Raw genomic sequence first — 27,383 nt, 5'->3', positions numbered from 1 at the left:
TATAGAAGAATTAAAATTCTCAGAACACAGCTAATTTTGAGTTACAAAATTTTATTCCAAGTGCTTAAAATTTAGTAAAGATAAAGTAATACCTTACAACTTTGGGCAATCAGAATTACGTCCAAACTTACCTCTTATCAAGCACTCAAAAGCCATGCAGTCTATGTCACAGAATAAATTCAGCAAAAAAAAAAACCCTATTGTGTTTGTTAATGTGTTAAGTTCTTTTAACCCCAAATCCCATGGCGTGTTGTAATCTCTCTGTGATAATTGTCAGGCTGTCTCTGCTCTTTCTGGCTCCTTCCCTCACTGGAATTTTTTTTTTGGGGGGGGGGGGGAGGGAGGAAAATACCATCTTGCAGCGATTAGTATCAAAGATTGGTTATTTCTATCATATAGTTTGGTAAGTAATCCTTAGCTATTGCTGTGATTTGCTGCTTTCCCCTATCGCTTCACACATGTATTTCATTTCCAAAGTTTAGCAAAGTTATTCCCTATAAAGAGGGTGAAAGTCCAGATGAAAGCCATCCCTCTTGTGAAAGCCATATTCTCTATCCCTCTTAGTGACTGGTACAACAAAGTAAATGTTAATGGTGCGTGATACTGAAAATGAATCCTGGTGACCTTGAGAAGCTGTAGCAAAAGATCAGATTTTGAGTCCTTTTGCCATTGTTTTCTTTACTGTATTTTTAATTTTTAGTTGAAAAATGTTGTACTAGTGCACGTTCAGTGTTTGAAACAATCTGAACTAAAATTCATAAATAGCTTCAAAAAAGCAAACTGGTTTGTTCATAATTTTTTATTTTATTTTTCCGTTTCCTCCTCAGGGGAGACAAACAAATTCAGTGGTGAAGGTAACAAGCTCTGTGAACAAGGTTTCTTGGAAAAGTTGTGTTATATTACTGTATCAAAATGTTTGAGCTCTTTTAATTTTTCTTCTTAAGCTCTTGAAATGAGAAATTAGCTTAGTTTAACATGATACACGATTATTTCTGAAGGTGAATAATGGAGAAAGATGTGGCTTTACAGATAATTATACATATAGTTTATGCATGTGGGAAGATGATCATGTTCAAGGAAGAAAAAATGCATTGTGATGCAGTATGCCTAAATTATGCTTCTAAATATATGCACGATAATTTAACAGCAATATGGTTTTAAATAAAAATAATATTCTCTGGAGAATTTACCTAAGTCAAGAATTAACAACTCTAAATAATAATAATAATAATATGGAGAATTGTATGGCACTGAAGAGCTCTGCTCTCATGTTTACATCCTGGATTTTAAATATGGAATCTACAGTTTTGTTAGGGTTTTCTTTAATACGTAAAGGATTGCTCTCTTCAGTTGTTTTGCATAAAGGCTAACAATATCATATACTGTACAGGTACTTCATTTATACATGCAAGTAGAATTATGTAGTCTAGAAACTAAGGTTTCCCCAGGCCACTTAAAACTCTTTACTTTGAAGCCTAAATGACATTATTATAAAAGAAATTAGCGCAGTCCCAGTGTGCTGTTTTTCACAGTAGTAATTCTTCCACATATCTGTACTCTGACCCTGAGGGTTGAGGCCACTGATACTTGCATTTGTTTGAAGTCTGTTTCTCTGTTCTGGGTGAGTACTTGGAGGAGAGGCGCGTTAGAAGGAAGAAGAGAGTGGTAGTAGAAAAGTCACGTAAGGCTCAGTACCTTCCCTGAGCTGGAAACAGCCGGGAACTGGCTGAGTATTAAGGGAGAAGTCACAGATGGTCAGTTTATTCTTACTCTTACTTAAGCTACCACTGACATTTTGGATGCAGAATTTGAGGCTAGCCTTTTGGTGAGAAAAGATGCAGCCATTTCAGGGCTACCCTACAGGTGCCATCACGTCCCTGCTTTGGGGGGGAGGGACAGGCAGCCTCAAACTGTTTGGGGTGCTGCTGCAGTGATGTGGTTGGATGCACTCCATTGTGTTACCCCACATTGCTCCATTCTCCCCTTTGATAGGGAAATGGCTCAGTCATCTTAAGGGGCAGGGATTGTTTGGTGCACAGGGCTTTTTTTTCCAGTTGTGAATGACAGCTGTGTACATCCTTCTCCATGATGAGGTGCTGTGTTGAGAAGAACCACTTTGTGTTGAGAATGCTCTGGTTTTTTTTGGTTTCTTTTTTTTTTGGCATTTGACTTTAACCCTGGTTGTGCAGAAGGCTGGTATATTTGTCTTAAAAGCAAATAAAAGTAGCTGGCTGGAGAGAGAAAAGTTGGAAACCTTGTCAGGAGAGGTAATAACATCACTGAAGAAAGAATTGCATTGTCTTTTAGCACGTCTCTATGGATGCTGACAAAGGGGTGGGGGTTAGTGTGCTTATTTTAAGTTCACTGAAATGAAGTAGGAAACATTCCCTGTTTTGTTGCGTCTAAGCTCTAACAACCTTTGTTACCAGGACTGTTCCTGAATGGTAGATTAAAATGCTAACATTTTTAGTTTTGAGTGTAAAGTAAGGATAGGTGCTTTTCTGCAAGTAGCCCTTTAGCAACACTCCTAACATTACTGAGGATGTCTTCTGCACTTGCCATTTGTTAATAGAACTATGGGATAACTGTGATTTTTGGAAGGAGCTCGTTACTGGCTTCAGAGCCTTTCTGACCCTTGGCCATCAGTAGGTCATGGCTAACTTCAGTAGCGTGGGAGATTAAAGCTGCAGATATTTAGGCAGCGTCAAATTAGAACTCAGAGATCACAAATGAAGTAATACTTTAATTATCTAAATGCTGGATGACAGCCGAGCAGAAAAACTGGCTACAGAGTGCCTTTCTACCTCTTGACATTTACCCCAGATACATGCTTCCATGTTTCCAAACAGAAGTTCCAAACAGAAGATAAGCACATCAGCTCCCAATCTCGTGAACACTTGTCTCACCTGGCTGGACTGCCATCCCCTAACACTGCTTCTCCACTCTCAATGGTAGAGCATAGGTGCAGTTTCTTGCCTAGTTCTCATGGTTGCTGCTCGTGGGCAGCACCTTCCCTTGCTGGTGGTGTGCGATAGCAGCTTAGAGCTTGTCTCCTTGCCATGCATGCTAACTGCCAACCTTTCACATCATTGACCATTTACAATGGGACAACACTCTAACAGAAGATAAGGTGTTTTTTCAAGTTACTCTTTCCTTCATTTAAACCTCGGCTAAATACCGTGTGTTCTGTGTGCCCTGAACAATAATAATTTGGTGGTGTGTTTTTATTTTTAGACACCTTTTGCAAGACTTTCAAATGAGAAGCATATTTAATAAGTTAAATGTTTGTAAGGGTTTTTGTTCCTGTTGTTGCTTCCTGTTCAGGCCATGGTATTATGCCAACAGGAGTCTTACTCAGTGTGCTCCTAGTGGTCTTGCTGGCTTGTACTTACTGTTTCCTGTCTCTCAGAGCGATACAATGTTTGCAGTTACTTGAGATCTTTCTTACATATGTTCCTGCAATCATCACCGGATGAAGTCATTTCCCAGATTCCTGCCTGCCTCGGGTTTTTAAATCCTGAATTAAAGCTTTGACAGATGTGTTAGCCTTGAAATCATGCTGGAATGCCCGTGCTTTCTTTTGTTGTTGTTTTTATTTGTTTGCTTTTGAAATTACGCAAGCTTTGATTTTAATTATATCATCATTCCTATAAAGAAAGTTGAAGAAATGCGTGGAAGTTTTGAAGTTGGATGGTCTGTAGGATCTTACTGTCCTAACCTGCAATCTAAACTGATAACACTTTTTCAAAGATATTGTTTTAACAGTTGTTAAACATGCGGCGGACTTCAGAGAGTTACCTGTTGCCCCCAGTATACTTCAAAGCAGAGTGGCAAGTGTGTTCAAATTAATTAGTGATTAAGCAAGAGCTTAAAGGGGGAATTTCCTATCTCCCAAGATGCACTCAAATTTTGTCCATGAAATAAAGTATATATATCTTGTCATTTAAAGACTACAGAGACAACTTTCTTTTCTTTCTTATTCCAGGTTAAAAAGAACCAACAAACATAAATGCTATGTGTAAGCAGGCCAAGGTTGCTTTATCTCTCATAATTTGGAGAGTATCATTCCAATCACAGGGACCAAAATGTTGCTCTTTCCTGAATGGAAAATATTTTGGCAGGCTGATTTGAGGAAAGGTGATCTTTAACAGAACTCACATAGGTTCATTCTGGACTGGAATGCTATAGATCTTGTACTTAAGTCACTTGTCATCTTTTCTATTCCTCTCTTTCATGTATGTTGAATTGCAGCATTACTTTAGTTACTATATTAATTTGGAAAAAAAAAAGAGCAAAGTTTTGGGAAGGATAATATGATTAGTTTAGACTTTTATGGCATAGGACCCTTAAAAAATAATAATTTGAACTTGTGTTACAAGAGCATACAACAGAAAAGTAATTGCTGAATTGGAGGGGTGCACTGTTGCAATTTTACAGAAGCAAGAGAAGTATCCAGCTGTTAAGAAAGCCATAAAAGAAAAGGATGTAGGTTAGCCACAGCTCTTAAAAGTGCAGATATGTGGGAATATGATTTCATCCTGTTTCTTCTAGAAGTAATGGCAGTGTAGCTGAAAAGTTTGGGGCCAGTTTACGCTAAGATTTTTAGAAAATGCTTTAATTCATGTGCTTAGTACTTTTGGGTTCAGAACAATTTACAAATGAAATGTTTTGGTGAAAAGTTGATCTGTGTATACAGACACGGTCAAGAGTTGTCATCTGAAATTACAAGCTACTGGAAAGGATTAATCTGGGTTATAAAATTTCAGTGTACGTTACAGAATCATCATATGTTCTGTGGAGAATTATTTGTGTGTGAAGATATAGATCCTTTCTGTCTATGTGCTTGTGGTGAAAGCATCAGAGCCGATAGAAATGGTGAAGGAAGTGTATCTCGCTGCTTTACCATATATAAATATATAATCCAACCCATATCATTATGCTCTATTGTTCATTTTTTGTAAGGATGGGATGCTAGTTACTGCAGACTAAATTTCTGCATTATCAGAAAAGCATCGAAAAATAAAAGCAATACAATTGTGCGTGCCTTCTTTTGGAACATATGATAGTTATTTGTAATATGAATAGCAGTCTGTGGGATCTGTATGAACTCAAGTTGTTTTGAAAAACAAATGAAAACTTGCTGACTACAATCCGGTGTAGGATGTGAGAGATCTGGAAAGACCTTTGAGCATCTGAGTCAAAGCATTTGTTTGCAGATTTGTGGTGCGTTCTTTCTTCCATGCCTGAATAATGTTTGAACTAACCTTACTCAAAGCCAACAGGAAGGTTTGATGCTAACTTAGTACTTAGAGAGAGATAGAGTAGTTTTCAGTTAATTAATAATTAATCTTGATAGAAGTACCAGCAGAATTGAACAGCGTTGCAAGATGACTGTCTTTAAAAGTGTAGCTTTATTTTAGTGATCAAAATAAGGTGAGCCTAAGATAAGATAGTGGTCGCAGCGCACATGATTGGTGCTGTATCATGTATTTAACTGGGCCCTCTTTGAAGTATCAGCGTGCACAGGAATGCCAGCACTTCAAAGAATGTTGCCTCCAAAAGAGCTGCAGCTGTGAGAAGACACCAAGGGGTTAATAAAGATCAAAGAAGAGCATACATAAACTCATACATAAACAGAGCTGTTTTTAAACTGGAAGTTAAAAACACCATCACCTAGAGCAGCGACACCTTAAAGGTGGGCTTGTCTTTACCCTGACATGGTGCTTTATAATCTGTGAAGGACTGAAACAGTTATTGTTAATATTCCTTTCTATTTTGCTTTTAAAATGTGAGGTTCAAGGCTTGTCAATGCAGAAGAAAGCCTCTGTGATATCTGAAATTGGCATTGTTCCTCTCCTTTTGTTTTGCATACGCTAGTTACAGGGGAGTGGAATTGGGGTGTAATTCAAAGGACAGAAGTAGGGAGGCCTGGACAGGGAGCTGTGACTGCATTGTCTAATGGATGGCTCAGACAGAGATAATATCATGACTATTTACCGTATTAAAGCCCTCAAACCGCATTTGTACCAATTTTTAAAATGCAAATCTTGGAATTACAGATCTGTGCTGTTTGTACTGTTCTGTTTATATGTGAAAATAACACGAAACATCTAGTAGGACATGCTTCCCTTGCTGACATCTCCATTTTTTTTTTCTTTACAGTGGAAGCACATAAGGTTTAAACTGTACCATGGTCTCTTACAGACCTTACAGAGGTCCCCAGAGTAACAGCTCTGTGCTCATTCCATGCAAACATTCTGCCTGAAGCTCACACCCTACTTTGTGCATCTATTTCTTCTGAAAGACGTGCAAAAGAATGGCACTACTTCCTCTCCTGAAAACTCTGAGGAAAAAAAACCCACACCTTTTGGTAACAGTGAATTACAGATGAAGGCAAGAGACCTTTTGGAAAATCCTTCTTAGAGTCAAATGCTGTCTTGGAGAGGAGTTAGGAGAAGCAAGTAGACTATGCTAATCTAATAGGTTGCATTAATATTATGCATAATCAATATTACATCAGGAGAATTTTACTCACTGGTCTTGGCCTTTTGTTGTGACCAGTTGCTGTCACTACAGCAGTGACTGTGGTAGGGCTTAAGAGCCTGCCCTATGCATGATGTCTTTTGCTTAAGGGATCTGATTACTTCTATTTGCGGAAATCTTTCTCCTGAAACTACTGAATATAAATGTCTGTGTTGGAGAAAAATGGAGATACCATGAGAAGGCACAGACTCTGCCGTGCTGCATATGGTATGTCTTTCTTGGTATTAAGTACATTCTCAATCCTAGAATCTCCTGGGTTGGAAGGGGACCCACAAGTCATCCTCTTCTTCGTTCTTTCCTTCGCCTCACCTGTGCCTTTCTTTGCCTCATTTTTAGTTGCTGGCTAAGCTGCAATGTAAACAGACCACAAATTGTAAAACAGAATGAAAACATTCAAACTTAATAATCATATATTGTTACCGTGATTGAGTTTATGGCAGAGCCCCACCAGTGTTTGTGTGAATGTGATCATCTTTCACTGGTTTTGCCATTGAAGAAAATATAGGTAATGTTGGTAGTATTTCCAAGGATCTCAAGGCATTTGTCAGGAGTTAATTAATCTCTAATATTCTGAAGTGGATACATTATCAGCAAAGTGCTATGGAATACACAAGTAAGATAGAGTATAGCTGGCCAAAAAACATTTTAGTGGCAACTGACTAAATACTAACCAAACCTTTTCCTGTGTGCTTTGCTCATGCAGGCAATGCTGTGAATCAGATCCTGTACCTGATTTACTGTAAAGCAGTCCTTTATCCTACTGCATTGGTTAAGTTTTATTCTCTAATTAGTTTTACTGGGTGGCAGCAAAGACAACGGTTTGTGGGGTTCCTGGGTGAGATGCTAAATCTGATGCTGTTGCTGAGAACTTTCTTGTCAAGCTACGTCTTCAGGGCCATGCTTTACTACTTTGTACCTCAGTGTTCTGTTTTCTGAAATGTTAGACATTTTTGATCGCATTACAAACTGTTAATGACGTTTGTACACAAAAAAATTCTTCAGAATCATACTTAGACATGCATCTAAATTTATTAATGTACTGTGGTGTAACTTTTTTTTTTTTAAATCATGATTTGTGAAAGCTTATTAAGAGAGCAGTGAAGGGTTTCAGAAAATGTTTTACTTGATTTCTGAGATTACATTTTGTCAAGTCAGTTGGAAAAAGATGTGTTGCATTGTATTTTGAAAGGCAAAATACAGGAGATTTGAGTTTAATATTCTAGACGTGCAGCTGCATGAAAATGCAGTGGATTTCTGTGTGCAAGATAAAGCAGGTATATCAATGCAGCTACGTTGCTTTTGATGCCTTACAGTCCGCTAGCAGTATTCTTTCGAGATTTCTGCAATTCTTTCTAGAACTTCATCACTTTTATCTTTGCATTGACAGTTGAATGTGAATACCTATTGCTTTTGTTGGAATTTTTTTTTACATATCTAGAAGCAAATGTCCGCCTTGAGCTCATGAAGTGTTTCACATGAAAGATGAAACTACCTACATGTAGAGTAAGAAATGTCACTGACCAGAATTAAAATAATCCAGCATTTTTGTTTCTTAAAAATGGGGCATTCATATTTACCATTCCTACTTAATTTAGAAGTAGCACCTGATATTTGCATGAGCTATTTGGTGAGCCATGGCGACCAAAGATTTGAATCACTTAAAACCAGAAGCTTTGGCAGGCATGTGGTTAGAGGAAATTTCAGAATGTTTTTTCTTTCCAAATCTGTAATGTTGCCTCTGATGGATAAGCAGTGTTGCCAGTCTGTGTTGGGTTGTCTATGAAACCAATTTAGCTCAGATCTCTGTGTTACCCCTCTGAAATTGGCATTGCTGACTGATTGCCCTGTGGTGGCCTTACTGGAGCGCCGAAGGATTGATTGGGTTTGCAGACTGACTTACCTGCCTGACTCTACAGTTAGAGTTCCAACGAAAAGTCTCTCATATGGAAACGTATCTCGGTGTCTTCATGTGGATTTAGGACATGTGAATGAGGTGCTACACTTGCTGCATGATTACCATCTGTGTTCTCATTCTGTGGCCTGGTAATAGCCTTGGCTTCTGAGTGCATCCATGAAATAATTTCTAGCATTACAAAATTCACATTGGCTAATGTTTTATATCTGCACTTAATGGAAATAATTGCCATATACCAGAGCAAGAACTATTTCTCTTTAAAAATTTAGTTTTAATCTCTGCCTCTATGGGTAAACTTTCTGTAAAGTTGTGCTGCTTTCACATTTCTCTCCTTTTCTTTGTTTCTCTTTCTTGTGCTCCTTTTATTTAATTCTTTACTAATATGAAGGTCTGCTCGGGTGCTTCTTTGGTGTGCTAAAATCTATTCTTGATTAGCTGTTGGCCCAATCACAGCCCCAAGACCTCTCAAACTGTTGCTTGTGTAGGTTTACTGTTTTTGTACTTTTCCCCACCTTGCAGAATACTTTTTATATCCACACTGGCACACTGACTGATTTCCTGTGGACGTAAGGATAACAGAATATCTTGAAATGTACAATGCATAAAACATTACAAGAAATAATTCTTCAACAATTGCGTGATCCTCTCATTGCTCTGTGCTTGTACTGCTTAGATTCAATTTAAATCTCCTTTAGGATATGAGGACCTCAAGGTTATTCTCAAGCCTAAACTACATTTCTTGTAATACTGTAATAAAGCTAGCAGGTCAGTTGGTATGCTTTATTTCCAATTGGGTTAATCTTTGAAAATGGTAAAGAAAATAGGTTTCCCGATCTTCTTGTTCTTGGAATTAAGATATGTTGGCATGTAAACTTTTCCCCTTTGACAACAGTGAAGCATCCTTTTCCTTTACATTATATGCTCAAAATCCTGTTATAAGATTTGTATTTACCACTGAGTATTTCATCTAATCTGTACAATTTTAACTATCTACTTAGCTAAATGGGAGTTGAGAAGAAAGTTTTATCTCAAATCTGAGCACACAGCTGGCAATTTTTGAGAACTATTTGAGAAGAAAGCAATGTAATGGTATTTCTATTTGAATAAGACATTTAATATGAGAGTATTCATTCAATATTGTTACTAAGGAGCCACCAATTACTGTGTATCATGTTAGTGAGGCCCCTGACAAATCCATGCAAATCATACGATTTATAATTCATAAATCCCCAGTCCCCTGAGGAACGTTGCTCTTGCACTTACACTAATTGAGTACTTATGTTCATTGATCCAGTCCATATAGCACCTTTAGTCCATATGGCAGCCCTTACTGCAGGGCCAGAAGCTTCTGTTGTTAAAACAAACAACAAAAAAACCCACCCCTTAGTTAACAGCACTGGACTGTTCTCAAAATCCAGTTACTTGGCACTTTGCTTCATTATGCTTCTGTCTTTCAGCTAGCAAACTGTAGCCAATACAGAGCAGTATTTACGTCTGTCTCCCCCTGGCTGTAGAGGTGTAAAGAGGGCACGTTACAGCATTCCTGTTTGGGGATAGGGCTGGAGCAGTCTGCTGGTCATACCTGTGAGTGAGTTGTTCTGGTTTACTGACTTACACTGATACTAATGCACATTTGTCCCAGTAGCTGCTCTTAGACATGGCTCATTTTTAAGAATTAGACAATAGGTGTTGACTTTTGGCTGTACCATTTTTTTTTCTTGGGTATTTGTCTATGTGTAAAAAGAACATTTTTTTCTCCTCATCACACAGTGGTTTCCAATAGTTATAGATACCCAGATATGCAGTTGAATAGTTGGTATGTTGTTAAATGTGAATAGTCGTTGAACTGGTGAAGAGCAAGGAGTCCTACGTAAATTTCAAATGGTGAATGGAAAATAAAGCTGTGGGGCTAAAGATATATTATGTTTCAGGATAATATTTTGATCATAGTTTCCTATTTTTCTAATAATTTTAACATAGCATTGTAATATAGTATAATTTAAATGATTATCCAGAAGAATGACAACACTTAATTCTATCAAAACTGTAGAAAGATAGATGAATGACAAATTAATAATTTACCATCTTTGCATAATACTGTGGCACAGAATACCAGAAGGATTGATGGCATAAGAGGTTAACAAATTTTAGCAGCTTCCATTAGCTTTTCATTGTCATATGTTTGTGGTGCTGACTGAAATAAGCTTTGTAGGAGATCTCAGTCTAGGGAACTAATTACTTGTGCCGATTGCCATACTGATGAATAGACCCTCATTGTATCATTCCCCTGAAGACGAGGAGCAGTCTGTGATTCACGACTGCATCCTGGCTGATATTTGATAATAATTTTAACAGATAAATGTAGGTAGGCAGAATGATGAAGTGCCTATCCATGCTCTCCGACTATCAAAGGCATGCACATAGCCAGCTGCGTTCTGCCTTTTTTCTATAATCACTAAAGGAGAATTTTAAGTTATTAATCGAGCTTTGAATCTTCCTGTGTTTTATGCTGCTTTGTTTGGTTAATTATTCCAAAACCAGTAGATTTTATAATCAAAGCGCTCAAATTGCAGCATGATTGTAACACACAAAGTGCAAATATAAGATGTTGAGATATTTGTTGCAAACACTTATTTTTTCTGAAATTTGGAAATCAGGATGATGAAGAATAGCACTGCATTTTCCATGATGTTAGGAAAAGGCACACATCTAACAAAGCTAGATGTAGAGATAGACTCCTTTTTTTTTTTTTTTTATATAGGATTATTTTGTCAGCTTTTTAATATCTATGAATTGTGCTTAAAAGGAGGGCCGTGCAAATGGTTGTGGCTTTTGTTGCTATGTGTGCTTGAAATCTGGGTGTACGTTAAATAAAACTAATTTCTGCCTTTAGATCTCAAAACTAAGAATATAGATATTGGGTATTTTTAACATTGGGATCTGTAAATTAGTTATGGCTATTCATTTGTCAGTGTTGACAGCTATACTTTCTATTAGCTCCCGGCCCAGGGATGGAATATATGTACATTGCCAGTTATTGTTTTAGTACTAGTTACGTTACCAAACAAAGCCAGTATTTTATAACTTGAGCATACAGGTTTTCAGGATATAAACCTATCATGCCTATTCGGTGTGTCGGGCGTTTTCTGTTTGTTTATTTTGCTATTTCTGAAATCGCGGGGGTTTTTTTTGTATGTTTTCTAGGCTAAAATATTGTTTTACAATGGCGTTCGGTCATGATCATCTAACGAGATAGTAACTGGCACTTATATATGACCATATTAAAAAGATCTACATATATTTGGAGCATACAGTGGAAAATAATGAATTTGATATAACCTTTTCTAGATGTAATTTTTTAAAAGTATGCCTTCAGTATAGCAATTATTACACATCATAACATGTAGTTTTTAATTAAATGTAAAAACACAACTACATAAAGCAGAAATCCAATCTGATTTGCTTGGAAATAGATTGCTATTTCACTCTTCTGGAATGGTTTATTTAAAAACAGTAAATGGAAAAGAAATGCATTTTCTTGTGTTGTTCTAAGCCTCAGGGGCTAAATGTAATGAATATTTTAAGAGATTATTTTAATTAAATTCCTGCACATCTAAACAGAGTAATATTTTATTATCACATACATAACCATGTAACTGAGGTATTCATTAAAGTTAACACTTTCTGGACCAAGAATTCGTGGTATGATTTACTGACCTTGTGCAAAAAGGCACAAATTAGGAAGAAAAATGAAGGGGGACAGACTTTGATTAATATAGGTAATGCTATACCATATTTATAATAGCCTTTTCCCTATTCTGGTTTATAAATGCAGTCACTGAGAAAGGTGCCCTGCTGAGGCTGAAATGAGGCTGAAATCGGAGCACATGCCACTAGAGTGTGGGGAAACTGATCACACTGTCAGCAATTCATTTCAAAATGATGTATTTAGTGCTCATTTCACCTTCCAAGAAAAAAGGGAAAGGAGTTCCTTAGACTGGAAGGTGATATTGTTATTTTCAAGGACATACCTAAGTAAAAGATTGCAGAAAGGGGGGAGGTTAAAAAAGAAGAAAAAAAAAGGCAGCGCAAACAAGGAGAGCTTTATGCAGAAATTCAGTGCTACCATGCTGTTTGATAATTGCTAACATATGTGGCTCCTCTGTTTCATTGTAGTCGTCCTCGTGAGTTCTGGCGCCTTGACTACTGGGAAGATGACTTGCGGCGCCGGCGACGATTTGTGCGTAACCCCCTCGGATCGACACATCCTGAAGCGACACTAAAAGCAGCCGGAGAACATGGTCAGTGTAAAAACTGCTTCTCACCAATAGCAGCAGGTTACAGTACCTGGAGGGAAGGTTAGACCTTCCTTCCTAGAAGGTGCTGTAAAATTGTCCCAAATGCCAAAAGGTTTGTCACCACGTTTTGGACCTGCTCCGTACGCAGATGAACTGACCGTTGCTTACTGTAAGTGATGCTGGTATTTGTTAAGCACCCTCATTACATCTTAGCTGAGAGATGGCTCGTTGTGCACGCTTTGCATACGGTGATTACAAATGCAGTTCTTACTAAGTACAGCAGAAGGGCATGTCATTTTGCCATTACTCCGTGGACACACATTCTTGTGGTAAATTACCTGTTTATGACACAGCAACTTCAAAAGACAATAGTCAGAGATTCGCAGCGGGTATTTCAGTTAGCCTTAGCTTGTATCTGCCTATCCTTACAGACAGATGAAAACAAAAATAACACTTCTAGAGCTAAATGTTATTCAGACCTTGTGTGTATTTAAATCCTCAAGGATTTCTGTAAGAATTTGATACGGAAGAAATAGTAACAAATGCCAGAACATAAAGTATTGTTCAAACAGTAAATGGTACTGATGACTCCTGTCTGGTGATTTTCAAAACAGATCACATTTTTAACAGGTTTTTTTCCCTCATTTTACTATTGGTGATCACTCAGCTACGTGCTGCTATCTGGTCTATAGGAATGCATTTACAAAATGAATGCAGCACTCGCTTTCGGAACTCTAAAAATCCAAAAGATAAAAATCCAAAGCTAGTGAACTTTGGGTTTTAGTCTAGAATGTTTGTCTTCGTGATCCAATGAAGAAAAATATTTATTATATTTAAAAATAATTGGATTACAATTAAAACAGTACCCTTCCCCTTGAATGCACATCACTAATTAGAGTCATTTAAATGTAAGTAGTATTTTTCTTTTTTAGTCTGTGAACTACAGCAAATATTTACATACACACATATTATACATGTAGACATTCACTTCATGCTAATTTAGAATTATTAAGACTGTTGTATGGGCATAGAAGAACATTGCTGTCATAAAGTTAGTTTCTATCAGGCATCTTAACCTCTTGCACTCAGCCTTAAAGAGCCATTTCTGGAAGAAAATGTCTACAATATGTCAGCTGATATAATGCCAAATGTGACATCAGTCCTTTAAAATAAATGACCATACAGAGAATAGTCAATAAAGTGATCTAAAAGCGATGTTCATAGAGACCTACATCATTCTCTATAGAAAGAGGAACAAGATGTAGAATTAATTAACCCACTTTTTGCTTTGGGGCTTGTTGTTCTTAATACTGTTTGTTGTTTCTGTGCCGTGGACTTTAATGACATGAGATTTCTTTCTGTTTAATGCCACTGGATAAAGAACTGCCCCCTTTAAAAATTGTGTAGTTTAGATTAAATCGGTCTTGACACAGTTTGAAGTATTCTCCTCATGCGTTCCTGTTTAATATTTATATTGTTTAACAAAACATTGAAAAATAATTCTTATTTTTACTGCAAAATATTTACACCTCCTACCTGTATTTATGTAACTTATTTTTTCATAGGAATGAAACATAAGTGCACACTAACAGAATTATTCATCTTTCCTAGTGACATGATATTTTCATTAATCCATGCCAATGTTTCAAGGGCTATCACTCATACTTGGTTTGTAATTGACAGGAGTACAATTTTTGTCAATATAAAATAAAGCTGAATAGAGGTAGCCCTCTCTGATAAAGCATAGCTGATAGCTAACCATGGTAATTGAAATAGGGCTAATTTTTTTTGTCATTCCTTCTGTTCAGCATTTGACATTGATTAGTGTTCAGTTATATTTAATTTCTTGATGTTATTTTATTCTGAATTTAATTGCATAATACCCTAGTTGTCTCTTGGCATTCTGTTTATTTATATATCAAGTGAATTTTCTAGTTTACCTTACTTATGTGATTTCTGAAAGTACAGCTAAAGACTGTCTGCCTGAGTGTAGATAGGTTTGCAGCACTCCTGTTCTCAGACTCTCCACTGGCAAGGCGTAAGATGACCAAAGTAGAAACTGAAGTTCAACTAGAAGTTACATATAATGTATACAAATACAAAAGTGGTTTTGCTGTTGTTGGTATGTGTGTGCGTTGTGTGTGTGTGTGTGTGTGTGTGTGTGTGTGTGTGTGTGTGTCAAAGGATACAGTTGTCATAAGGGTCAGCCTAAATAATCATTTGGTCTATTTGTTTCTAAAATGTGCTTACAATTTTTTGGTATTAACCAATTTCAGGTCAGAAAATAGCATTGTTTTCAGATTTTCATAACCAGGTTTTCAGGTCCTGGTTCCAGGATGTGAATATCCTTAGAATTTGCAGCAGGCTTTTCTTTGATGTTTTATGATTACTTATCAATAATTTATCGTTACTTATTCTATTTCAATTAATTTTTATGTGTCTCTGAAGAAAAAGCATTTTAAAATGATGAATCAAAGGTTCCCTACTGCCTCTTAAAGCTTTTCTAAAAAGAAAACAGAACAAAACTAATACCTGAAATTGGACATAGAGGATCTTGCCGAAAGGGAAAATAATGCATAAATAATGGCAAAGTACAATTGCATGCTTGGTAGCATGGATTTTAGTACACTGGTAAGTACACATTAGCAACTGCTGGGTGTCTTGCAAATCAAATCAGATGTATTCCCTGTCCCAAATTGCTGTGTGTCTCACACTCATGCAAAGATGACAATTTGAAACTGTGAAAAAGCTTCGGAAACAATCAGAAGCCTAGATAATGTTTGGTAAAACCTACAGAGAACAACAACAATCAGCTCTGTTGCAGCCTCGTTGTTCGTCGTAGTAGCAAGAACCAATCTTTTCTAGGGATTGATTTGATTTGAAGGAGAGCCTCTGGTGCAGAGGTGGCAGAATAAATACCTGAAGACTGATGTTCTCTGTTCAGACAATCAATACCAGCCCCATGACTATACTTCTGGCTACCTTCTAGTTAAAAACAAATTTTTTAATTCTGACAATTTAATTGCCATTCCCAAGTTCACATTAACTTGCCTCGGGGAAGAAAAGGCTTTAGGTAATTTTTCAAAGGAAAAAAAAATCTTTCCAAAATGGGAATTTATAAAAGTCAGTCTAGCAGCGTACCTGGGGGTGGCGGAAAGAGAGGTGAGGATGCTTTGGGATGGAAAGAGTTAATTCTTCTCTGTTTCCTCTTCCCACTTACTGTTCAGAAACAAAACCAAAATATTTACAAATTGTATAGGTGTGAAAGACAGAATTCTATTCCTGGAAGGTAACATCATGCAAAAATGAGTAATTGAAGCCTCTCCTAGCTGGAGTCTGACCCCCCCCCCCCGCCCCCCCCCTCCCCTTCTACTCCCAGTACATGATTTTGCAGGATAATCTTTATCTGCTTGAAAATGCAGTACCTGGCTTGTTAACGGGTGATTTTGTCTCTTTATTTTAATTCATATTTCTTAAGAACTGGGCGGGGGTGGGGTGGGCTGGAAAGCAGTCGTGTTGCAGCTGGAGCCGCCCTCGGAGCATTGTGACTGAAAGTGCAGAGCACTGATTGTGTACAGTATTGAACTTGACTGGTCAGTTGTCTTTCCCTTAGCTCAAGGGATGGAAGAGAAGTCTGAAAAATATTATTTTAACAATCTGATGGGAAAGTGCTTGCTTTTCGTAATGTTTTCTTAAAAAAATAAAGCTAAGTAGCTTAGGGGAGCTTCTAGGAGGCCTTTTTCTCTGATAAAACAAAGCGAGAGGATTTTTTTTTAATGCATCTTTTCCTGTAATTGCTTTTCCTGATATATTTGCCAGACATTAAAAATACAAACAGTAGTAGTAAATTATCTTCTGTAGGGTGCTTCTCAATACCTTATTTTTTTAACACCTTTTAAAAATTGTATTTCTTCTTTAAGTTGTAGACAAATGATTCAGAACAACCTGCCCTTCTATGAATGTTGGGAGCTGAATGATTATTTTTACACCCAGTTGTTCCAGAGATGGAACTGGAACAAATCAAGCTCTACGCAGATATATTTGCAATAAGCTCCTTGAGAGTGGGCCTTCCTAGACTGTTTGGAAAAGACTGTGTGGAAGTGCAGTAGTGAAATGTACCAAAGGAATGAGTGTGCCAGGTAAACATGCTGCCAGCGGGTTGTCACCTCCTGTGCACAACATAGGCTGTACCTTTTGGTCTTGATCTTGAAAACGTGCAAGTGAATGAGTGGAGGTCTGCAGGGCTGGAGCCAGGAGGTGCGGTGATGCCAAAAAGGGACAGGTCTGGCAGGAAGCAGCCTGCCCTGGCAGATGGCTGAGCAGGGTTTGGGACCTGGGCCGTGACATCACTCCTGCACGTGTATGGGAACCGAATGTGTTGTGTGAGAACTAAACATGCCGTGTGGTGGCATGCATCTCTAGTTGGTAAATATAGAAAGAACTGGACTGCGGCCTACAGAAGTGCATTCATCTGCAAAGCTGTCATGGTTTTTCAACTGGGCCGAACCAGCCCGTAAACCGTTGACAAAAGTGTTGGTGAATCGATGTGGATTGTATTCTGTTTCTGCACAGGTACCCGTGTGACCCCGTGCTTGGGGGCTGCCTGGTGCAGACCAAGCAGAGCCAGGCTCAGTGTGCTGCCTGGCAGCAATCAGTGCATGCAGCGTGCAGCCCTGTGCCACACCACCATGTGCTTACACGTGTACACAGTCCTGCATGCTACTGTGCAGGTCAGGAAGTATGGGTAGCTAACTGTGTGAAGAGATGACAGAATGAAAGCAGTTGACAAAAAGGGACCAAAAGAACCTCCGTCTAAAATCTCCTCTTGGAAAAGGCAGTTCTGCAACGTGTGTGTGTTTGAATTGCTTTAAGATAGCTTGGGAAAGAAATATCTTGGTGAGGGAAGGTGAGGCAGGAAGTTTGTGTTTGTATTGCTTGATCCTCTTTCGTTAGAAGTTGCCATACTGATTGCACTTCTTCTTAATGGTAGGGCAACGGGACGTGTCACAAGTTGTGCTGAGCTTAGAGGTACTAACCTCAGATTTTGGCCTTCAGTATTAAGTGAGAATAGGTAGCAGGCAAGTTCCAAATAGCATCTTAGAGTGAAGGAGGCCAGAATGCGAATGGGGATCTGAAACAAAGCGTGTCCTTTGCCAGCGTTAAAAAGAAAAAAAGAAGAAGGGGAGGGGAAAAAAGGAAAAAAAAAAAAAAAAAAAAGCTGATTCTCCTCTATTTTATCCACGGAATGGTTTTGTTCTGTTTTACTTTTTTGATCTTCAGCAGAAAGCTGCTGGGCCGCGCAGTGCCAGTGCATGTGGTGTGTGTTAGTTCTCTGTCGGTAATTTTACTGCTGCTAACTTCAAATCCTCCAGGGGGAGTTAATTACAGGAAAACCCTTCTAACCATCAGCTGCATATTTCCATGACAAGAAGGGTTTCAGCTCACGCTGAACAATTCCAGAATCGGAGTTATCATTATTTACACGGGTATGCTGTAGAAGAAAGCAAAGCTCGGGTTTGTACGATGCTGTTAAGGCTTTTTGATGATTTACTTTTTACTCATTGCTTACGTACGAGTGGCAGTGATGGCCTGAGGAGAAACTGTCCTGCGGGGCATTCCTTGGGATATTTTAGTTTTTTGAAATACGTTTTTATTTTGTTATTTTGCACTTAATTGCAAAGTCTATTACTCGCAATTTATGTGCATATATGTAGTTCATTTAAACTGTGTAACTCGCCACTGGGGACTTGCCTCCTGCTGGAAGTGTTTGCACGGTAACATTTTGGTTTCAAACGAGCAGCACAACTCCCGTCCTGCGTGGCAGCGCCCCGAGGCAGCAGTGAGCGATGTGTTGCAGCGAGTTGCTCACGGTGCAGGGTTTTCAAAGGCGCGGTGCCACGGGCATTCCCAGTGTATTCAGGAAATAGCGTGCTCATTTTAAACTACGAGGGGGTTGGGAGAAAAAGTGTTGGTGGGTTTTTTTTTTTCTTATTTATTTACTTGTTCCCCCCCTTTACCACAGTAAGCGCTAGGTCGTGTGTATTGAGCTCTTGTCTCCGTTTCGTTGTTGTTGCTGTTGCTTTTGGTTTTGTTTTGCTGCTGCTCTGGGCTCGTAAGCTAAAGCAAAACCTCCGCAGGGCCCTCGCGGATGAGGTGGTGCCGCTCCCGGCGCACGGCTGTGGCTCTGAGGGGCCCCGGCTCCTCCCGGAGCGCGCGGCGGCGGCACGAGCTGCCCGTTCCCGCCTGCCTCGCGGCGCCGCCGGCACGCGCAGGTTCCCGCCGGCGGTCTCCGCGCCTCCTGAGGGCAGGTGCACGCGGCCGTCCTCCTCACCCTCCTACCGGGGAAGCGAGGGGAGCCGTCCCGCCGCCCCGCCCGGTGCCCTCCCGGGACGTGAGGGGAAGCGGCGCCGCTCGCCGCCGCCGCCGAGACGGAGCGGGGCTCGGAGCCTGGCCGGGAGTCGGCGGTGGGCGTGCGAACGGGAATCGCGGGGAAGAGCCGCTTGTAGGCTGCCCTGCGCTGTCGTCAACGCTTGCGGCGCAGCCAGCCGCTGAGGAGAGCTGCGGGTAATTTTGAGCAGGCTTAATAGGATTAAAACTAGTTGTGTCCTAACATTAGGGGATTAAGGCAGCTACTTCCCATAGGTTGTCCCAAACTGTGTTTTCTTTTATGAACTTTCATTTTTTGTACAAGAAACCACAACGCTATACTGCTTTGTCTCTGAGACCTGACAGAGCGCTGTGCCTTTCTCGTTGCAGCTCCCGACGAAGATATACTTGTTAAGGGAAAGCAGTCTATCAAGAGTCAAGCCTTAGGAAATCAGAACTCAGAAAGTGAGATTCTTTTAGAAGGCGACGACGATATCACGTCATTCATTGAGGAAAGAGAAGTGGAGAACCTAACGGGTAACTGCAGCTATCTGATTTCTCTTCATCCTCCTTACTGTCTAAGTTCTCATCTCACCAGCTCTGCAGTGAATAATACTTGGCGATGCACACCCGTACGTTGTTCCTGCCCATAACTGAATCGTTAGCAACGTTTTTCTGTACACATCTGATGCTGGGGATTTACTTGAGGAGAACTGTGCATTTTCTTTCTCGGCTTTTTATAACCTTCTGCCTTCCAGAGCAGACGCCTGTGTTCTAGGACACCTTCTTTAGAAAAAGCAGCTCTACTCAGTCAAGAGCTTCCTTTATTTTTGACCTTGTTACACTCCTCAAAACATAAGGCCCTGTGGGCAATTAGGCAAGTTTGTAATTAAAGGCTTTTAAGAGTTTCCATTTTTTTTTCCCCCTCAGTTGATAAAATTTTGCATATGAATTAATCACTTGCATTTGACGGATCTATACAATCAGTGGATCCTTTAAGCCCCTGGTCATCCCCCCAGTTCGAGTCCCTTCTCCACCATACCCATATTTGACTTTGCTTTTCTTGGAAGAAAAATTAGAACGGTACTTCAGCAACTGAAGTACCTTGAACTTGATGAATTTGACCAAGTTTCGTGCAGCCTTTGCTGATGTTGCAATCCAAATGGAATGAGTCCATTCTGTACAGTTCAGAATGTAAATAGTAACTTCCTTGGTTTGGGAACTGGGGGTAACAGAGTGTCTTCATTGTTATTTGAGGGGCATGGAATTACTCAACAGTACAAATTTCTCTGCGTTCTTCTGCTTTCTCAACTGGTACCCCTTGCTCATTTTCTTTAGAGAAAAATGACGTTTCTTGGATAATTCTGGTTTCCTGAGAACCTGATATGATGAGACTACATTGTGCTAATTTAATGAAATTTACTGGAAGTGATTATTTATTGTCAGTTTGTTCATCCCTTGTCTGAACCGCTTTGCACTCTTTTTAACTTTTAAAAACAGATTTAAAAATACAGCATAATAATTATAAAAAACCAACTTGGGTAGGAAGGGTGAAGTAAAAGAAAGAAACAGGAGAATAATAGCCTTTAATGTATGTGAATCTCTTTTTCCCTCCTTTATACCACGAGCTTTCTTCTCAACAGCTTTCTCTGTTTCCTTCTCTTTTATTATATATTCATTGCTTCTAGTAATACATTCATACAGTAATAGAGGTGAAAGGGGAGTTTAATTATATAATCTTGACAATGGCAATAGGATTAAGAAGTAATCCTCACTAATAAAGTGGTGTGGGTTAGAAATGAAGTGGAAATTGTCAGGGGTCTTCTACAGGACCTGGACTGCCCCAGCTTCTGCAGCTGTCTGCTTGCCCTGTAATTGAATGTCTGAGAGTGATTGAAAAAATGTTATTTCTCCTCTGGATTACATGCTAATGTACAGAGGGCAAAGGGAGACAGCAAAAGAACACATAGCTGCTTATTTCATCCATTTGTGGGGGTGAGCTTTGGGAAATCATGGCAGTTCTGCAGCTATCTCATGCCCATCTGCAAACACAATGTATTTGTACATTGGGAATAGAGGGCAAAGCTGCTCTGATCTCAGCAGAGCATCTCTTCTTTTGTCCTAGTGGCACACATTGAGATTGATGCGAGATTAAGGACCATCACCCTCCTAACAATTGATGGAAATGACAATTCATCTGAATTTTTTGTCACTTATTCTCACATTGATTACCTGAACGTGTGTACCTCATTTTTAGATGCTTTATTAAAACAAAATCGTCCGTGTCACTTTCATATCTTCAGCTGTTTTATATAAGCCAGCTAATACTGCAACTGCGAAGCTTCATTTCCTTACCTCATAATCAGCCGAATGACAAAGCTAGCCCTGTCTGCTTTCTGTGTGTGTTAGTTTCTATAACAGATCCCGTACTGCCAGGTCTGTGCCAAACCTATTGTTTTCAGTGGTCGTCTGATTTGTCCCTGTGATAAGCCCTGTGGAGATGCGATTATTCCAATAAAAATTCATTCAGTTGGAAACCAACCCTCCAGCTGTTTACTCCCATAGTCCCCGAGCTGCACTAACGCTGTATGGAATCCTTGAAAAATATTTAATGTGAAATCAAAAGCATCTTTAAAACATTTTACTGTAGGCTCCGTGAGGCTCTGTAGCTTTGACGATAGATTTCTGTCATCCATGAGGGAACACTTCACAGTCAGACAACTTTGAGCCTTGACTGCTTTCTTCATCTTTGTAGAAAGCCATTGAAACTCTCCAGTACCTACAGAACGCATCTGACAGTAAGATTTCAAGTGTTGGTGCGTGCACTCCTTATATTGCATAGAACAGAAGGAATGCAACCGCTGAAGTTTCTCAGAAAGAAAATGTGTCTGAGTGAAAACCATATCTTGCCATGCTAAAGCCAGCTCTGGCATCTATAATATATGCATCAGTTTGCAATTGTAGCGGCTTCAACTTTGCGCAGAACAGAGAAACTGTAAATCTATTGCATATGTTCCCTTTTGGGATAAAAAGATTCTTGGTTTTTAAGGAAGAGCTAAGATCTTTGTTTTATTTATCATCGTATTCTGGGTTTGAAAAGCAAGTAATTGTGACAGTGGTTGGTGTTCGTACTCTTTGGCAGGTCCAGTTGCCCTGAGCGCGCCAGCTCAGCTGGTGGCACCCTCGGTGGTGGTGAAAGGCACTCTGTCCATCACTCTTTCCGAGCTCTACTTCGAGGTGGATGAGGAAGATCCCAGTTTTAAGAAAATCGACCCGAAGGTAAGAGATCATTGACCCTGAGCTCTGAGAGATGATGACAAATTACCCGAGCCCTTTAATTCTTCATTCTACTCCCTTTACCTCTGTTGGCCCTCAGTGCTCCTGCTTTAGGAAGTTTGCGACTGACCGTGTATCGTGTACGTTAGCGAACTTCTCTTGAGCGACACCTCCTCTCCTCCCTGTTCTCCCCCTCCCACGATTCGACCCTACTTGAATGTTAATTAGCTCGCTGCGAATAAAGCTCCAGGGAGGCATCTGAAATAAAGACATCTTGAATCGCAGGCCTATGTGAACGCAGGAAAGTCCAGCCAGCCCGTTAGCCCAAACGCTTTGTTTTACTTTCCTCTTTTCACATAACGCCGGCGTAACATCGTGCCTAACCTCCTGTGCTCTTAAGCTTTCAGTGCTTCAGCATCGTTGTATTGTTAGCGTACCATATAACAGATTTTACAGGGCCTGTTACTATTTATGGTGCCTAAGTAGAAAACTTAATTGCCCTCTTAAAAATACATTCTCAAACTGAGTTGTTAATTTTCACAAACTTTACTTGCTCTGAGCTACTTAACGGCCGGAGTTTGTTTAAAATGAGAAACCTTTCTGTAAGATTCCAATTCCGAGGGCAGGATATTCTGACATCAGCTTAATAAGGTTACACCTGGATGTTTTACGCAGCGTTTGGAAATGGTGACATGTTACTAGCAAATATTCTCGTATCCGTGTTAGGCACACTGATGTCTGCCGGTCTTTAAAATACCTGCCTATTACTAACCGTGATGGTAATTTCTTGGTGAAGGGGAAAAAAGACATAGTGGGTTTGTGCTGATCTGTCTGCAGCGCCCTGTGTGTTAAGCACTGCTTTGGGTCTTAGTTCCTGTGGAGTAAATGGCTCTCGTCCGTATTAAATACGGTCTGAAAGCCGGGATCATCGAATGCTATCAAGGAAAGAATTTGTTTCGTAAAGAACGCTTTCCAACCCTCCTAGCTCATCGCTCATAGAAAACTGTAGCTCAAAGAGTGATTTTACGTTGTGCCATGAATGGAATTGAACTTTTTTTTCTGGCCCTGAAACATTTTGGAAATTACGCTAAGTGTGAAATAGCTCTTAAAATTTGGCTGTACTTCCTCTTTCCATGGTGCTTTTTAAAATACGTAACGGTAGGAAACGCCTAAATATGACCTGTGAGGACGAGTCGCTGTAGTGGATCCTCCATCTTCGGTGTCGTGCCGTGCGTTGTATCGGCACCAGGCAAACCTTACGGCTCTGCGGCACTGCGCTCTGCTCTCCGTGCCGGACGTTTAAGCACAGATAAGAAACGCTCAGCGTTTTTGTGACCTGGTTTGTGGGGACGTGGCCACTTTCGGCTGGCTCGCTTTTCTCCCGTGTTCTAATCGTCGGGAGTGGCTGTTTCCCTGCCCGCGGGCAGAGCTCTCCTTTGCTTTGGCTGTCTTTCATTCTGCGCCCGAGACATTTTCTTGAGCTTCTTAGAAAAGGAGTCGGTTATGCGAAGCGTGGGCTGTACATCTCTTACATCCTATTTGTGACGCTACTTTCACCGGAAGGCTTTAAAAATATCTATCTTAATATCTCTTTTTGGGAGGGGAGAGCTAAAAAGAAGCGGTGTGAATTTCGATTTGGAATAGCGCCGAGCTCCCGCTGCAGCTCGCTTTTAAGCATTAACACCTCCCTGCCCCACCCTCCGCTTGGATCGCAGTGCCTGGAACTGCTCCGGAGTACGCCCTTAAAACTCAAAACCCTTCGGCGGAGTAGCTCAGAAGGCGCCCTTAATTAACGAGGCTTCGTCCGTTTGCTAAACTGAAGTTAGTTGTCCGTTTGTCCAAAGTACCGAAAAGAGAACGGCGTGACGAGGCGCCGAACGAGCGCCGCGCCGGCGACGCTGCGAGCGCCGATACGATCGGGGCTGGAGCTCGGCGCTGTTTTCCCACGGAAACGGCCGCTCCGCCAGGTGAGCCGGGGGGCAGCGGGGCCGCACCGCGGTCCCTCCCGGCCCCGCCGCGCCGCCCGCCCCTCTCGCTTCGTTTTCGCGACCCGAACGGGAACGGCTGTTTCTAGCCGGATCCGACCGCAAAGAAACGGAAGCGGCGTTTCGGAGCGAGAAGTCGCCTTTCGCCTCCCCTCCGAGGGACGCCGAAACTTGCACGAAATGTTGCGAACCGGCTCGGAAGCGTGGTTGGGTTGGGGGTGGGGGGGGGTGAGGGTGAACAGAGCACCTAACGACTGCGCCGTTAACGCTGAAAAACGCTGCGGACGTTTCCAAAGCGGGGAAGTTAAGCTGCGGGTGGAGGGCGCGGCGCTGGGAGTGCCGGCCAGCCCGCGGGGGGACCCACAGCCTTCGTGCCGCCGCCGCCGAGCGGCACCATTCGGGCTGCCTCCGTACTTCGCGTCCGTGTCCAACGGGACGGCGCGTTCGCACGGGGAATTTGTAACGCGAAGTGCAAGCGCTCGAGTCTTAGTTTAAAAAGAAAAAGAAAAAAAGAAAGAAAGAAAGAAAAAAAAAAAGAGTAAAAAAAGCTGGAAGCGAAAACGAGCACGCCCGACGCAAGGCGAAGCGCCGCGGGCTGCCTGCCTGCGTGGCCGGAGCGGGGCGAGGCTCCGCGTGGGTCAAGGAGGAGAGAGAGGGGAAAGACGCAGAAGCGTAACGCGGTACAGCGGTGCCCGCACGCAGAGCAAAGGGTTTTCTCAGCGCCCCGTTTTAACGGGAAACCGAGGGAGTGCCCCGAGCGGAGGGCTCGCGTTCAGCCTGCGGAGACGTCCCGCCGTCCCGCTTCGCGTTTTGGTTTTTAAGCGTCGCTTCTGCGGTTCGGAAGGGCCCTACCGGCCCGAACTTAAGAACCATGCACGAAAAGTAAAGTTAAAGTGATATTTTTATTACTATTTGCAACAAGTCAGTGGTGGGGCACATCATCTGACCTCGGCGCCGAAACACATTTAACATCGGTAAAACTTTTTTTGTTTTGTTTTGTTTTTTTTTTTTTAAAGGGCAATTTGTACATATAGTTAAATAATTTTTCACTTGGTGACAACATTCAGGCAGACGAGAGAGAGAGAGAGTAAGAAAAGGACTATACAGGGATCGGAAAATGTACCTTTGGGCTTTCGTTTGGCCGTGGCAAAAGTCCGAGCGCTTCCCTTCGCGGAGGAGGAGAGGCGCGGGGGGGCCGTCCCCGCGGGCGGCGCCGATCCGTAGCAGTCTGCGGCCGCCGCGGTACCGGGGGTAGAGCGGCGTGCGCCCGGGCGCCGGCCCTATAGTTTGTCGAGGCTTTTGGGATTGGTGAGGATCTCCCGGGCCAGCCTCCAGGTCTGTTTGGCGGCGCTCTCCAGGGCCGAGTGGGGCTTGCCCTGAAAGAGGTCGAGGTTGGGCAGGAAGTAGTGCGGGCAGCGGCGGCACTGCAGGCAGGAGATGAGCTGCAGCAGGATGCCGTTGAGGCGGTCGCCCAGGCACGCCTCGTCCCAGTCGGTCTCCCGCGGGTGCTTCTCGCACTCGTACAGCAGCAGCGTCTTCATGTGGTAGTTGTTGAGCGGCTGCCCGGGCAGCTCCAGGTGCCGGTCCCGCAGCGTCTTGAGCACCGAGAGGCACTTGTTGCGGCAGCCGCCCATCAGCAGACGGTTCTCGGCCTCGCCGAACTGCAGCACCCAGGCGTCGCTCTCGGCCGAGCTCTGTTTGCCCGTCAGCGAGTAGCACTCCTTGGAGAGCAGGTTGAAGCCCTCCGCCTTCACCTCGGCCACGCGGTTGGGGCCGGGCCAGGGGATGTGCGGCATGGGCCACTGCGCCGCGCTGCGCGGCCAGATGCCCGTGCACTTGAAGGCGGGCGTGATCTGCACCACGTAGCGCTCGCGGATGCGCAGCTTCACCTCGCTCGTGTCCGCGATCATCTTCACCACGTCGCGGTAGCTGCACTTGTCCACGGCCTGGGCCACCAGCGTCTGGAAGCGGGAGCGGATCTTGCGCGCCGACAGGTAGCCCGAGGCCGTGATGAACTCCACCCAGAGCGACATGCTGCGCTTGCGGCCGTCGCTCAGCTTGAGCACGGCGCAGCCCGGCAGGGAGCCGTCGTCCACGAAGTTGAAGACGCCCATCTGGTTGAGGTAGAGCACCACCTCGAACTCGGTGGGCGAGATCACCTCCAGCCCCTCGTAGCGGGCGTCGATCTCGCTCAGCGAGCTGATGAAGCGCGGCTCCTGCACCTCCACCTCCTTCAGCACGTCCGACACCACCTTGCACACCTCGCGGATGGTCTTGGCGATGGCCGCCTTGCGCGCCTGGCAGCGCTCCGTGTAGTACTTGTTGAGCTGGTACACCAGCTTGGCCTGGGCGGCGATCATGTTGGGGCACAGGTCCGGGCTGTACACCGGGCTCTCGCAGTACGTTGAGGGATCCAATGCTTTAGCGGGGGCTGCAGCTTGGCGGAGGGCAGCGGCCGGCTCGGGCACCCCCGCCCCCGCCGGGCGGACGGCGGCAGCGCGGGGCGGAGGAGGAGGAGGAGGCGGCGGCGGCGGCGCGAAGCGGCGCGGCCCGGCGCTGCCCCGGCCCGGGGGCGGCGGGGGCCGGGAGGTGGATGCTGCCGCTGCGCTCGGCCGCCCGCCCCCCCGCGCCGCTGCACGGCCGCTTCAGCAGTTCATGGAATCGAAAGAGCCCGAGCGAAGTCGCGCAGGAGTTCCCCGCAGAAGCGCCGGTCGGCGGCGAAGTTTGGCACCGCCCGCGGGGCGAGAGCGGGAGGAGGAGGAGGAGGAGGAGAAAGGCGAGCGGTGCCCCGAGCGCCGAGCGAGCCCCGTCCGGCCGCCGCCCTCGGTCCGTTCTCGGCGCGTGCCCCGCCGCCGCCGGGCGCCCTTCTGCCCCTGAAGCTGCGCGGCTCCCGCGATCGTTACTCGCAGAGTTGTGCGCCCGCTCTGCGCTCGCTCATCCCCGTCCTGCGGCTCGGCACGGATTGTTGGGGTTTGTTTTTCTTTGCACACACTGTGTTAT

At 42.7% G+C, this 27,383-nt stretch overlaps 2 protein-coding genes across 7 annotated transcripts in view; one reads left to right on the top strand and one right to left on the bottom strand.

The window, feature by feature from the left end:
* The window catches only part of LRBA (LPS responsive beige-like anchor protein), a 372,868-nt gene that overhangs the window by 183,975 nt on the left and 161,510 nt on the right, over window positions 1–27,383 (top strand). For 3 of the 6 annotated variants that reach the window (XM_040699152.2, XM_040699153.2, XM_015276673.4), the window contains exons 38-40: window positions 12,635–12,759; window positions 19,513–19,659; window positions 22,265–22,401. In XM_040699152.2, coding sequence (XP_040555086.1) covers window positions 12,635–12,759; window positions 19,513–19,659; window positions 22,265–22,401 — 409 coding nt within the window. Of the gene's footprint in view, window positions 1–12,634; window positions 12,926–19,265; window positions 19,321–19,512; window positions 19,660–22,264; window positions 22,402–24,167; window positions 24,366–27,383 lie in introns of those variants that run through there. The other 3 variants (XM_040699154.2, XM_046941240.1, XM_025150233.3) reach the window with 3 other exon arrangements.
* On the bottom strand, window positions 25,396–26,835 carry MAB21L2 (mab-21 like 2). Its single transcript, NM_204190.2, is given in 1 exon segment — window positions 25,396–26,835. A coding segment is annotated over 1 exon segment (1,080 nt). The 5' UTR covers window positions 26,744–26,835; the 3' UTR covers window positions 25,396–25,663.

Source organism: Gallus gallus, chromosome 4, assembly GCF_016699485.2.
Source record: "Gallus gallus isolate bGalGal1 chromosome 4, bGalGal1.mat.broiler.GRCg7b, whole genome shotgun sequence".
Classification (NCBI taxonomy): domain Eukaryota; kingdom Metazoa; phylum Chordata; class Aves; order Galliformes; family Phasianidae; genus Gallus; species Gallus gallus.
This window is presented reverse-complemented; position numbering and strand designations above follow the sequence as displayed.